At 30.1% G+C, this 14,886-nt stretch overlaps 2 protein-coding genes across 3 annotated transcripts in view; one reads left to right on the forward strand and one right to left on the reverse strand.

Annotated features, from left to right (window-relative positions):
- The first annotated feature begins 6,004 nt into the window (after positions 1 to 6,004).
- Positions 6,005 to 6,782, forward strand: LOC106466984 (histone H2A-like). The gene has a single exon (XM_013927295.2). It carries the CDS (start codon positions 6,066 to 6,068, stop codon positions 6,480 to 6,482), a length of 417 nt encoding a protein of 138 aa, XP_013782749.1. The 5' UTR covers positions 6,005 to 6,065; the 3' UTR covers positions 6,483 to 6,782.
- Positions 6,783 to 9,658: 2,876 nt separating this feature from the next.
- Positions 9,659 to 14,886, reverse strand: part of LOC106466985 (serine/threonine-protein kinase Chk1-like) — a 21,193-nt gene continuing 15,965 nt past the window's right edge. The window contains exons 9-14 of one of the 2 annotated variants that reach the window (XM_013927296.2): positions 14,610 to 14,708; positions 14,224 to 14,311; positions 13,515 to 13,707; positions 13,033 to 13,161; positions 11,482 to 11,580; positions 9,659 to 11,131 (exon numbers count right to left, since the gene is read on the reverse strand). In XM_013927296.2, coding sequence (XP_013782750.1) covers positions 11,015 to 11,131; positions 11,482 to 11,580; positions 13,033 to 13,161; positions 13,515 to 13,707; positions 14,224 to 14,311; positions 14,610 to 14,708 — 725 coding nt within the window. In that variant the 3' untranslated portion in view covers positions 9,659 to 11,014. Of the gene's footprint in view, positions 11,132 to 11,481; positions 11,581 to 13,023; positions 13,162 to 13,514; positions 13,708 to 14,223; positions 14,312 to 14,609; positions 14,709 to 14,886 lie in introns of both variants that reach the window. The other variant, XM_022395065.1, reaches the window with a different exon arrangement.

The raw sequence follows: 14,886 nt of genomic DNA on the forward strand, positions 1-14,886 counted from the left end.
AGAGTACAGATGAATAATTCGTCTTGTCAAATTGTGTTCTAAAGTAACTGAACCAGCCTGTGTGGACTTTGACGAAAAAAGAGACAAGTATTTAATGTTCTGAACACAACTGTGATAATCAATAGTGTAATGAACATTTGTATATATGTTTGACTTGTTTTAATATAATATTTTAAAAAAGTGGACTGTGTGCTGTTTGTTTATTGTTGAAACTCATTGCCAACAAGTCACATAACACCTATTGTAAAGAATCTGGCCCATACTTAAAACCTGATAGGAAGCCTTGCATTATGTTGATTGACACTGTTTCAACAGCTACAATAATTCGACCTAATTTAGTAATGAAACTTGGGAACTGCCTTCAGCAATTATGAAAAAAGTGAAGTGATGTGAACAGTAAGTGGACATAAAAGTTCTAGCAAGAAGAGTGTAAACACTGTCAAAAGAGGAAAACAGAAACACAAACAAGTAAACACTACAATAAAGCATAATCCAAGATGTGACATCCACAAGTTATGGTGAACTACTGTAATCCAAATATCAACTGAAAGATGTTCAAACAGAGGATACGAGTTTGAAACCTGTTATTTGGTACATAAAAATCATCATGGCAAATGCATACTCCATACAGCCCAAAAAAAATGATGTATTAGGCACAATAAGATTCATTGTGCTTACAAGAGGGCTAGTTATGCCAGAAATGGGAGGATACCAGTGGATATAAACAATCATCACAGTCAGGTTGGTTGAAGGGGATCTATAGAGTATTGTATTGGAGCACCACTTGAGAGAGTTGCTGTTGATGTGCTTGGTCCTCTGCCACAGAGTAACTATGAGAAGAAATACACCATGCTTGTAATAGATTACTTCACCAAATGGCAGTACATATGCTATTTCTAATCAGGGAGAAAAAATTTCAATGAATTTGAACTTGTCAATGAATTCGTTTCAAGATTTGCAACTTCATTAAGATCAGAGATGGAACTTTGAAGCAGCTTTATCTATGAAAATATAAGATATCCTTGGAACCAAAAACGTCAGGACAACAGCTCTTCAACCATCTTCTGATGGTAAGGTAGAGAGATACAACCAAACACTGTTAAATCAATTAGCCATTTCTGTGGATGAACATAAAAAATGTGGGACCAAAATCTATCACTGAGTTATTGAACAGCAGTACATATTGATACAAGCAATGCACCATCATCACTGATATTTGAGATAGAACTTTATGTGCTTGTATCCAGAAGATGGTCATTCAGCAGTCATGCAGATTGTGTAGAGAGTTTAAAGAACATCATTGAGGTTATACATGACTTTCTCTGGGAAAAAAAAAAAGAGTTAAATCACCTGGTGATAAAATATAAAATTTGCTATGATATTAACCAGATGCCATTAAGGTGATATGCTATAGCTGTACAATCCCAGCCTCAAGAAAGGATAAATTTCAACAGGCATTGGAAAGAGCCATGTATTGTACCAAAATGATCAATGATGTGGTTTGCATAATAAGAGGGATAGACAATCCAAGCAGAGGTAATCCACTGTGATAATATTTGGAAGTAGGTTGCTTAGATAATAACCTACTGGATAACTCCAAAGAATAATTTGTCAGCTGAAAGTCAAGTTACTGTGGAGTCCAGTTCCTGTTTAGACCATTTCCATAGGATTAACAAGGATAGCACCACCAGTGGATTCACTCAAACACTTGCCCAGTGAAAGGATAGAAAGTGATGACAATGGGCAAAAGGCCATTCTATATATATACAACAGGCCTCAGAAAACAAAACCACTAAAAGGAATTGGTGAATGGACAGATTAGCGTAATGTTTTATTTATTTTTTGTATCAAAATTGTTCAAAGGACTTCACAATACTGAAAATGGACAGTTTTCTGAGACATATTAGCATTTGTTTTAATTTATATGTTCAGTTTGTTTGTTAATAAATGCACAACTACATAATGGGTTTTAGCATTATAAGCTTTCAGGCTTACCACTGAGACACATGATGTTAAGACCAAGTAGGTTCATAAAAGCAGTCCCAGTACACTTACAAATTTTGAATGTTGATGATCAAGAGTCTTTGTGAAATATTTAGAAAAAAAATACATTATATATATATACATGAAACACTGAATTAGTTATCAGTTGTTTAGTGAAATATTCAGATCAGTGTTAGTTATTGTGTCAGTTACTAGATAATTAGTCATGATATTGTAAAAGTTTGCTTGTACATTTGTCATAGTAGCATTAACAAGTAAATTTTTGTTGAAAGTGAAAATGTTATTTTTGAACTTAGGCCTACAATTGTGAACAGGTTATAGTAGTCTGTAGTAAACATTAAGGAAGAAACGAAGTAAGTTGTTATCATTACATGGACTGGACTTTGCAATATTTTCACCAAATAATTTAAAAGAAACTGCCCAACTATAGAACATATGACAAACATATATTTAAATGTCATATCTAGTGACAGTCCAGCATTGTAATTTTATTTTAGAATTTTACTTTGACTTCATTTTGAATTGTGCATTGCTGTTATGATTAAGTGTAATTAGGTTTTTGTTTGCGATTTTCTTGTTGTAATTTCATTTCGAGTTCTATTCATTTTAATTTTAGCTTTAATTGGTTTTGTTTTGTATTTTGTAAATTATGATTTCAATGTATATGTTATGTATTTTTGCAAGTTCTATTTATTTTACTTGGAGTTTTATTCCATTTATAGGTACCTTTTATTTTATTTTTAACATTAACTTGTTGCTGTGGTTTATATGTTTCCCTTTGTGTAGGTGTCATGCCACCTTTTAAGAGATAACAGCATTTTTACCAACTGAAGTTAACTTATTAATTTGGCCAGTATATTTTAATGTTCAGATCTAGAAAAACCTTAGATAAGGAAAGGTGAGTTTGTCACAGTTGAAATATATCTATAACAAGAAAAAAGATATGATCAGATAATTTTCTAGTGCTCTCCAAATAGTTATGGCATCTTTATTAACCAGGTATCAAAAAGATGTAAATATATGTGCTAATCCCTTTACTTAGATAAAAATTATATACAGGAATGCCTATGTCATGGAAGATTGTATTAAGTTGACCTTGAGTCTGTGATCATTCCTTGCAAGCCCATTTCAAGAGATGACAGATTATTGTACTACATCAATACGTCAGTGATGTAGGTAATCTATACATTATAGGATACTGCATTTGAAAACTTTGATGATTTGAAGGTGTAGTGGCTATTTTTAGTGAAATCTCTTAAAGAGGCATTATATGAATAATCAGTTGAGCCCTAAAGAACCAAATATGAGTATATATTCAAACACAGTTTTCTCCTCTTCCAACAACTGGGAATAATCTTTTTTACCCTATAACTGAGAATATACTTGTGTCACTGGCCACAATGAGTGTCTTATTCAGGGTACACATACTACAGATACAATAACCGAATTTTTTTTTTACATGAAGAGTATCAAAAGATTCTATAACTGTTAATATATGTTATTTATAGACTAAAGAGCATAGAAAAACAGGCTTTCATGGGATATTATAGGCTTTTTGAACAATTATATACATTTTAAAGCTTTGCTAGGAGGCCTGACTGTTCTTGAATATATATATTAACTATATACTTTAGTATGTATATACAAAAAACCTTAGTTACTGGAAATATAAACCAGAGAGAAATACACATAAATGACTGATAATATTCAATGAATAAGCTACCCATCAATATATATATCTTGCAGATTAATTTTACTGTGGGGTGTCTGAAAAACAACAAAAACTCAGGTATATAAAAACTGTTTTTACCTTACTACAGTAAACTAACTTTAACAAAAAATGCCAATAAATAACTGATAGGTCAACTACAAGTTCACTGATTTCAGCAAAGGTATTTGTTGGCACTAGTGCAGAAATTATGCACATATTTACATAATACAGAGGACCTAAAGCTGTAGCACAAAAGCATATGATTTGGTTAAATAAAGATACATCAGTTCAATTACTGAACTATATAAAATATATATATATCCATGAGTAGCAAAAATTATAAAGTTAATTTACATTTAATCCTCATACATATCATGTGTGGTATGACTGGATAAGTGAAACAATTTTTATCTCTGGTAAAAATAATATACTCTAAAAGCAGATGACCCCACCAACTACTGAATTACTTTCCATGACCTTAGACCATGAGATAGACATCAAATCTCAAGAGATGATGTGTCTGCAGAAATAATAACATACCCTCATCAGGATATTGAATTAGCTTTCAATATTTATTACATTTTACAAATTAGTTTTCTGGAGAAACTGATATAAAACTACATAGTTATAACACTTTTTACAGTAATTATACATTTTCAATAGAATTGGTCTTGAACTTGCCAATAATTGTTATAAAGTTCTATTTAAAAATTTGCTTTTAAAATCATTAAACCATTTTTTACCACCAAGCTAATTTTTTTTTCTTGAATCATTTCTCATCCTATTCACCAAAACCTAAAGTGTACTTGTAATTACGTTTTGTAACAAATTAAATACCATCCACAAAAAATCTTTGTTCCATAATGAAAGCTCAGCCTATTAGTCATAAGAAAATAATAAAGTCATAAATATTAAACAAACTAAGTTTGAAATCTGGACACTCAGACTTAATTACAACTTTAAGTACAAGTTACATGGACAAATTGTATATCTGTTACTTATTTTAAAAGTTTACTTGCTTAAATGGCGTAGCTTCAGTTCATTTAGGAATTATGCCAAAAAAAATATTTTACTGTGGATAAGAGGTAAAAAAAGTTTCTTAAGTGATAGGTTAATATTTCAATTACTTTCAATCTGAATTGTCTAAAGTAAAAACATATTTGAAATACTGAACTCAGATGCTACAAACGTATACAATAACCACTATTTTCAAATTTAATGGAACTTCACTGAAATTTGTAAAAATGAAAGATTACATACATTGTACTACAGGCAATACTAACCTTCTCAAAAATTAGGTACAGCTTTACCACTAATACTAAAAGCACCCATTTTTTCAGTAATTTGTGTAACTGTAAACTAAAAGAAAGTGGGAAGGGGGATCAAAATTTTCGAAACATACTACAGTGTATAGTGTACGAGAAGAGAAGCCTATCGCTCGATTATGAAAACTCACTTTTTGTTTTACTTTCACTTTGTAAAAGATTTACAATCCATAACAATAAAGGCGCGAAATATCGTAGTATATAACATTAACAGTTAATTAACACTACACGTACAACCTTTCACAAATTACAGACCTGAACAAGAGCCCACATCTAAACTAAAGTTGATATTTTAATAATTACGTATTAAACTTAATGTAAAAACTAAAAAATTAAATTATCTCTCATACAGTCATAGCTCTTCTTACGTCTCTTTTTTTTTCCTACTACACCAAGTAACGACTAACGTTATTAAATTAAATTTATCGATTAACGTTATATTTCATAAACATATTTAAAATTTCAGAATTGTCAACTTAGGTTAAAACTTGTATTATAATTTATTCCTGACATTAAAGGTCATGCAACGGGGACCCACAGGAATATTCTTTAACCAAGACAAATCAAATGTTACTGCAAGGCAAATAAGTAATATTCGTACAGTTCACATTGATAAGCTTATAAAAGTAACTCCTTCATCATCATCCCTTGGCAGCTATTTAAGTTTAGACTAGGGTAATGGTGCTGGAAATTGGAGAATTTTCTTTTGCCTAATTAATCAAAAATTCATGGTATTGGACTGAATAAATGTTATTGTTAGTATTTTTACGGCTTTAATTATGCTTAAACGTTAAACTACCGTAACTTGATATACAATGTCGTCATTATTGTCATAGAAGCATTACGCGGGAAATTCAAGGTTTAAAAGTGATTGGCTAAAATAGAATACAAGGTTGGATCCTCATTGGATAGTCCCTCAATCCTATCACGTGACAATAGTTTGGCATAAATACTGTGGTCAGCACAACGCGCGCAGATTTTGATTGAGGAACTTGTAGTGTAAAGTTGTCGTTCTTTTGTCAAATATGTCCGGACGTGGTAAAGGTGGTAAAGTTAAGGGAAAAAGTAAAAGTCGTTCTAGTCGTGCTGGACTTCAATTCCCAGTAGGACGTATCCACCGTTTATTACGAAAAGGAAATTATGCTGAGCGTGTTGGAGCTGGGGCACCCGTCTATCTTGCAGCAGTTTTAGAATATTTGGCTGCTGAGGTTTTAGAACTGGCGGGAAATGCAGCAAGAGATAATAAAAAGACTCGAATTATTCCTCGTCATCTTCAGCTAGCCATTAGAAACGACGAAGAGTTAAACAAGTTACTTTCTGGTGTGACCATCGCTCAAGGTGGTGTTCTCCCAAACATTCAAGCAGTTTTGCTTCCTAAAAAGACCGGCCAACCAACTAGTAGTGGGAAACCCAAGAAAGGTGGTGCAAGTCAGGAATTCTGATTTGGAAAATGGACTTATTGTTTTTCACAAAAATTTTAATAATGTTACGAATGTTTATTGTGTCCTTTTTTCATACTTGGATGATGTAGTTTGTTCCGTTGCTTTATCATTTGAATAATTTTCACAAGTATTTTCAATGCTGATCGTATTTCACTTTTACTGTTGAATGATAACACTAATGTTCTTTAACTTTAAAATGAATTGTATAAGTCTGTTTGTAAACAGTTATTTGCTATTTTCACTGCCAATGTAAATGTATATATTCATGTCTGCCATAATAAAACTTGTACAGTGTATTGAGTTTGTGCCTTAATCAGTTAATGCAACATTTAAGTGAGAGTTACAAACTGCTGTTCCTAGCCAATTATATAAGTAGTCTGGCTAGATTTATATGTAATTGTATAATACAAAATATGGGTTGTTGGACATAACTTTTAGATATAATTTATTAAGCAATTCTGTAACAATTTTTTATTATGGTATATTACATTAACTACAGTGGTTTCCTGTTTTAGAAACTAATGTGCACATTATGCTCCCAATAGCAAAAATGTTCTAATAATGCTGGAGCATGTCACTTGTAGATCTTAAATTACAGCACTACAACTTTTTGTTCATATTCCCAGCAAAATTAAAAGTTAAGTATTCTCACTAATTCTTATTTCCTCTCAAAGACAACTATATATTACTTCAAGGAAAAGAATTCCTCACAAAATAACTTGTATAGTAAAAAATTTATAATAATTTTGACACTTTTTTCAGGTTAAAATCAAATACTGGATTTTACCAATTTCCTTATCACAAATCAGTTTTATTACAACTCGTCAAAATTTTTTTGAAGTAAATAAATGTACCCTTTCTTTCATTAAGTGATCTGAACTTGTTTGCATTCAAATTGTATGCTCTCATAAATATTTATACAACACACCAGTTCATTCCTCGCACATAATCCTTGTGTTTCAAATACAGCTTTACTTATATCTTATTGTTTTATTACCAGCTTGAACGATAGCAGACATATGCACATCTGTTGATATAATATTCATTAGTTGAACAACTTTTTCTTTGCAAATCTAGCTAAGTTGGTTAAATATCCTGATCTCGCTAAAAGTTTGAAATATTTCATTGTCTAAATCTATCAAAAAATGATTTTATTCATAGCTTCATAATATACAAAATATTGGTTCATATACTTCACACAAATTGAGATTTTTATTCTAAGCTCAAAACTATCTTCACAATGTATAATAAAGAAAAAAGTTCACACTTTTTATCACCACAGTCAAGAACATGAAGGCCAACTATAATTTTTTGTGAAATAATTAAGTTTTTAATTTAAAAAAATAACTGATATTGACAAATCCATATTAAGAAAGGTATCATAGATAAAACTGATTATTTATGTGGAACATTACTGAAAAATTGTTGTAATTTAAATTGAAACAGTAAATGTGAAAAGTCATGAAACAGTTTTTGATAAGATTATTTTTGTGTATGTACATACATAAGTAATATAAAAGCCTTTCCTTTATTTCAAAAGGAATAATGTTTGTTCAAATACTTTTGAAGTAGAAAATCTTTAGGGAACACTTTCCCTACGGAAAATAAATCCAACATGTATAATGAAGATACAAAACAGCAACAACAGGTAATAATAAGTACCTCATGCAAAACTTGTATTGCAAGTTTCTATTGAATACAGACACACACACAGATATATATATGTATTTAAATCTTATTTTTCCAAATAGTTTAATTTGTTTTCTGGAAAAGGTTTCACACAATCTTATCCCGAAGAGTACATCTACATTAAACAAATTTTAACAAGAAATTAAAACTATACCCTCAAAGCTAACCTAAAAATGGAAAGAAACAAATGTTATGGTCAATTTTCTTACGTGATATTCACAGTCACCCAATTCAAAACATTATTATTAAAGGCTGCATGATGGGTGCTACAATATTGAAGTTCATATCCATGCCTTTAAAAAAAAACATTTATAATAATAAAAATCACAAGAGAGTAAATAACAACATGACCTATAATAACAGTAATCCACATATGATATATTTAGTAAACCCATATATCTTTATCCATGTTGAAAGGAAAATTTCATATTAATCATCCAGGTAGCCATAGGAGCAGCTTTAAACAAATAATGAGAGAGCAATAACCTGGTTAAGACTAGATTTGTCTTGAAATGATGAAACAAATGCTTCTAAATAATAAAGGTGCAATTGGTTTAAAATTTGGTTCAAAAATATGGAAAATAATATTTACATCACCTAAATACATTGAACACAGATACAGGTAAAAAAAAAGGAAGAGAGAGAGAGAGATGCATTAAAACAAACTTGAAACTGTCTAAACACTGAATAAAGCATATTTCTCTTCAAGTTTATGTGTGAAATTATTGAATACTTTGTGAGTAATAACTAGTTAACATTACATCGTTAGGAACAGTTATTCAACAGATTTATGTATATAGTAGTTTTCAAAAGAAAAATTTGCTCAAAGAGAATAAAATCTGTTATTGTACAGAAAATAAACCTAATGGCATAATAATCATAAACAAACTGAAGAAAGTTCATTTCTTACTACTTTAAACCATCTACTTAGGCACAGCATGAACCCATATGAACTACTAAGCAAGTAGTGACCTAGTGGTAAAATTTGGTTTTTGTTTTTCTACATGCCAAATCTAGGTTTTGACAAATCATGATAAAACAAAGCAAGCAAAAAGGAACAGCAACTTTCAATAACAATGTATCATTTCAGGGTTTGTGGAGCATACTTTATTAAAACTGTTTTTCAAAACTAGGAAAATGCTTTCATTTATGATTATAAATAAAATACACCAGCTCTAGCAGTCATTTGTATTATCTAAATGAATAACAGTTAAACTGCAATAAAGCAAAGGATAAAAGAGGACGTTGGCCCAAATAACCATATCCTAAAGCAATATGTGAGAAGTTTGGTTATTCTGAGGCATGTGTATATACAATATCATTTTTTTTTACTGTATAGTATGTAGGCATACTATGTGCTTACTACCTTCTTATCTTAATATAGAATTTTTCGGTTAATTTAGATATGTGCAGTTTTCCCATAAAATGTGGTCAAGGAAGTTGTTAGGTTTCTTTCACTCTAGCTACCTATTGTTCTGTGTTGTTTACCTGAGATAACAACTAGTCTATCCATGGAGAAATTAGCCGTAAAACTGCACTTTGTGTAAAAAGGTGGACAGTAGTTTTCTCCAATGGTAGGTCTGGTAATATCTCAAGGTTACAATCTCCATTACTTCCTAATAGGAATGACAAGTCATGTGGATGGTGCAGGTCACTGTGGGAAAGCTTGCTGTTACTGCTTTATGTAATGTGTTGTTTTCATAAACTGGAATAAGATTTCAAACTGAACAGTCTAGAAGGAGAATAAGCAATCTAGATCCAGTAAAGGCAATCATCTTTTGTGTTAAATTGAATACACATATTGTGTTTGTTTCAAAAAGATTACCTATTGTACTTTTTTTACATTTACGTTCAATGTCTTAATTTCTCACAAATACTCATTCTGAGAGAATTCAGAATTACTCTGTAATATATGTCTTGTCGATTTTCCTGTTATCCTGCAAACCCATCATGTTGTTCTTAAGGGAATCCATTTTACCAGAGAATACCACAATTGCATATGCAAAACTTACAGGACTGGAATATTTTATAGATTACTTCTGTATTTGTTGTTGAAGACGTTTCTTTGTTCAAAAACTAAGCTTTCAATTTCTATAAAACAAGTTCTCTCTTCAATTACTATAGGCTGAATAAATTAAAAAGAAGGCACATGACTGAAATGTAAATAATTGGAAAAAACAATGCACTTTCAAACTGAAACTTTATATCTTCAAGCACGTTCTGAAAGTCTAAAGCCAAAACCAGTTATTTTTCACAAGGAGAGAAACTTTACTTTAATGAATGAATTTTTATTGTGAATCTCACATAACAAAATTTTAACTATTAAAACACTGATAAATTCATTGTATTTCTTTAACACTTAAAAACTCAATATCACATAATCCGAAAGCTATTAAACAAAACATAATGACTGTACAAAAAATTTGTTCTGTAACAATATTTGTCCATCCAGAACAAACTTCTATGAATTAGATGTAAAAACAAACAGATATCGTTCTACAATTTACAGTACATGAAGACCTTGTAGTATTTAAAGCCATCATAATGCAACCTATTATTCCTAGTCTATTTGACTATTCCTTTCAAAATTATAGACCTTATAAGGATCTAGTCACATTCTGGTGAACTCAGAAGCATTTGACAATTTCTGGTACATATTCCAGATTTCAAGTTATTCAAAAGTTCTAATGACTTAAAAAAATTAATATAATAAACTAAGAATTGTGGCTAAATAACAGTGTTCAAGGTAACTAATACTTATAGAAACAAAAGTGGAGCCATAAATACAAGAATTTTTGAGACAGAACTATAATTTTCCTGTTAGTTTTAGGTTAAATTGGTGTTTAAGGTAGGGTGTTTGTAGCAATTGCCAGGGGCCAAGTTACAGGACCTTTAACAATAATGTCATGAAGTCGATTTCTAATATCCAAGAAATGCCGCTTAAACTCCAGCCCATCACCCTAATAGAACAAAAAGAACATTTATTAAACAATATTTATAACAATTTCACATAAAATATTCAATATTATTTCATGTACATACAAAACGTTACTTAGGTTTCATACAAAACCTATTTCTAAAAATTGTATTCATCAATAGTCTACAATTTTAGCTGAAATACTAGTATATTTTCTGTTTTGTTTGTAAGAAGTTTGCATAACAGTGAGTAATTCCATAATTATAATAACAATATTAAATACAGTTCAAGTAAACGATCAATATATACAACCTAAAGTCCATCAAAAAATTCATAATTTAACATTAAAGCAATAGTAATCATCTTCCATATTAATACACACTATGCACTTACCCGTGATAGCCTGAAATCTACAAGTATATCTGTCATCTCAATCAGATTGGCCTTGAAGACAAGCTGCATTTTCCTTCGATCCTGGGTTGTTATTGTTATCTAATTGAACAAATGCAGAACATGAATTACTTTCTCAAATCTTTTCTTCATATGGTTCTTATAAAACAAACATTGAAAACTTACAATTTCTCTTTTTTACACCTTAAGTTGGATCATTGCTTCCATTAGTTTCTTTCTTGAATTTTGAAAAATATATTACTGTGGGCTGGCTATATTCGTTTTTTGGTTTACAGGTGGCATCGACACATCCATGCAAATTAAACCAAATCTCGTTCCCACTGAGAACCAAACTGGTTATTATACTAAACTAAAATTATTTTTGTAAGCAACTTTTTCAATGTTTTAATTAAAATGTGAAAGTTAAGGATCCAGAAAGTTTACGTACTTTGTATAAATAAGGGTAAGATATAAATATTAGTAATCAATGATGAGTCAGTTAATAAGTTAAGCAGGGAATCATAGGTAATGTTTGAATTAGTTCTGTGATTAACTGAAAATTATTAAGTTTAGTGAGTTGTTAATGAGTATTCAGGTCAAAGTTAATTCAGTGTTAGAATACAGAGTTATCACATTTATTCTGGAATTCTACAAGTAAATTTATAAGTTAGGCTCAAATTCATTTTGGAGTTTATGAATTTGAAATTTGTCCTACAAGTGAATGTGGCTGTAGTAAATCTTTATTGAAGAAATAAATTAATTTGCTATTGTTACATGGTCTGGACTTGGTATTCTTTTCCCTAAATAATCTAAAAGAACCCACCAAACAACAGAATGCATTACAACATTATTTTCCATTGGATAATAAACAGTGTCCAACTGAATTGTGGGTGGTTAGTATATATTTTCCTCAGTGCAAGCACCTAGATTCTAAAAGATTATTTAATGGCTTCAAACTAGAAAGCACAAAAGCATGAGCTTAATTTCTAACAATGCTCTAAGAGGTCTTAAAATAATTTTTATCCAATATTATGTTTTAGTATTTGTTATATTAGTTTAGTTTTTGTTTATCATTCACACAATTAAGGCTTTAAGCCTATTACATCATGTATACATTTTATGTATGTCTATATTACTGATAAAACATAATTAATCTTTTATTAATGCTTTTTTGCAGCACAATCTAACCTCATTCGACAAGGACACATCTCATTGTTATTAATTGAATAAATTTATCATACTCTGGCTCTAAATAATAACTTTTGTATCAATTTCTTTAAGCAATTCAAACTAAGGACAAATTAATAATGTACAATTATTGTTTCCTGTAATAAAATGATCATGTAAAAAATCGCATCAACAAATCTATCTTGCTTCTCTATGCTTATATGTTTTCAAGCTTCAATTTCTAAACTATGATGATGAAATTTATTGTTTTTAGTGAATGCATTACTGTTTAATGTACAATAAAGTGATGTAAGTAAAAGAAGAAACATAATGCTTCTCCAGAATTCAAACATTGAAATTTGTATTATACAAAACTACTTTAGAAACCTGGCCAGAATTCCTTTTCCAACTGTATCCTAACTTTTCAAAAACAGCCCAAAGTTCTTTCAAAGTTGCTTCTGAATTGGTCTTGACAAAGAACCTTGTCATTCTTTTCACAAGTCTCTGCATAGGAGTCTGCAAAAAGTGGATAAAAAGTAATAATTAAGTTCACTATCTTTTAATTAAACTCAACATATATGCATTAAAATTTGCTGAAAACTAATTTAATAATTTTCTTTTTTTAAAAGTCAGAAATAAATATCTTTACATTACACTACATCATTCTAAAATGAATGCAATGATGAATGTAGGTATCACACGCTTAACTTTTGTTAAAATCACATTTCAAGTAAAACTATTTCTAGGTTACTCTATATATATACACCCTTTTTATGTTCAAATAAAGATGGAAAAGATGAATCAAAGCATATGAATATATTGAGATAAACGTAATAAAAAAATAATAATAAGGTTACAAAATAGTTTACCAGAGAGGAACCTGGAGTAGTCTGTATCTGACTGCTAAGTAACATATGTTCTGGATGGGCAGGTTGTGAGAAACTAATACCATATGATACTTTGTTCATGATGGATGTCTCATTATCTCCTGTCTGAGCACTATCATCAATACTAGGATCAGGTTGGGAGCTAGAAAAACGAGTAACACCTACGTCCCTATGGCTTAAAATAAATAAAAGATAACCATATTTATCATATGTAAAACAAACATAAAGAAACAGCAAAGTTGCTAGTACAAACTAAAAACAAATGAAGATGGTATTTCAGTGGTAAGTAATAAGTGAACATTGTATTAGCAAAACTTTATGGTTGGAGAGGTTACAAATGTCACACAGCTTGTGTTAAGGCATCATTTTAGGTAAACAGACTTTTGTTAAATATTTTAGCTTTGGATCTATTGCTACTTTGACAAAACTTATTGATCTGTTACATTTTAAGAGCTGAAAAGATAAACTGACATTTCTTAGCAGGTAGTTACAAAATTAAAAAACACAGATATAAGCTTCTGTTGCTAAGAAATAAAATATATTAATTCACCACTTTTAAAAAAATTTGAGAGAAAAATCTCAGTAAAAAGTAACAACCAGTAAATTATGGAAATTCTGTCATTCATACAAATTAATGAAAATATCAAAAAGCTTTATCAACTAAAAATATTATAGAATTCAGAACACCAACCTCCCTAAAGCTGCAGGATAGTCATTTTCTGAGCAAATCCGTTTTCGAGGCACTGAATCATTATTAAGAGAACACCATCTACGAACAGCTATTTGAGAGAATAGGTAATCTTATAACAAACAATTAATGTTTGTTTTGAAATGTATTATAAATTTCTTGAAAAACACTTTGAAGCATACATTCTAAAGATACTACGTCCAGAAACATTTTCAGAAAAAAACACCTAGTAAAATACGTTACAAAGAGTTGCCAACTGACATATGTTTAGTACCAATCTTAATTTTGCATTTATTTTCCATATTTTAGACCTTTTAAGTTTACAGAAGATCATTTAGAATAAAAATATAAACCTAATGCATGATTATTATACACTTAATGAAATTTACCTTTGGATTTGAAATTCTTGTTGAACCACTGGTGACTCTTGATTTGACTGATGGTGTAGCGTTTAGAGGGACTACCCATTAAAACTTTTCTCAAAAGAGCTTGACATAAAATAAGGTTTGCATATTTATATTCATCATACAACATACTACAAAAATACATAATACACACTTATCTATTAACAGTTAGTACACTATAGTGAATAAAACAAGAGTATAATAATGGCTGGAGACGGCTTAAATGGGTAGTGAAGAAAAACTTTAATATAAGTTTAACATG

Source organism: Limulus polyphemus, unplaced genomic scaffold, assembly GCF_000517525.1.
Source record: "Limulus polyphemus unplaced genomic scaffold, Limulus_polyphemus-2.1.2 Scaffold2449, whole genome shotgun sequence".
Taxonomy (NCBI): Eukaryota; Metazoa; Arthropoda; class Merostomata; order Xiphosura; family Limulidae; genus Limulus; species Limulus polyphemus.

Coding starts and splice junctions, on each gene's coding strand:
- LOC106466984 (XM_013927295.2), top strand. CDS start 6,066: ATGTCCGGACGTGGTAAAGGTGGTAAAGTTAAGGGAAAAAGTAAAAGT.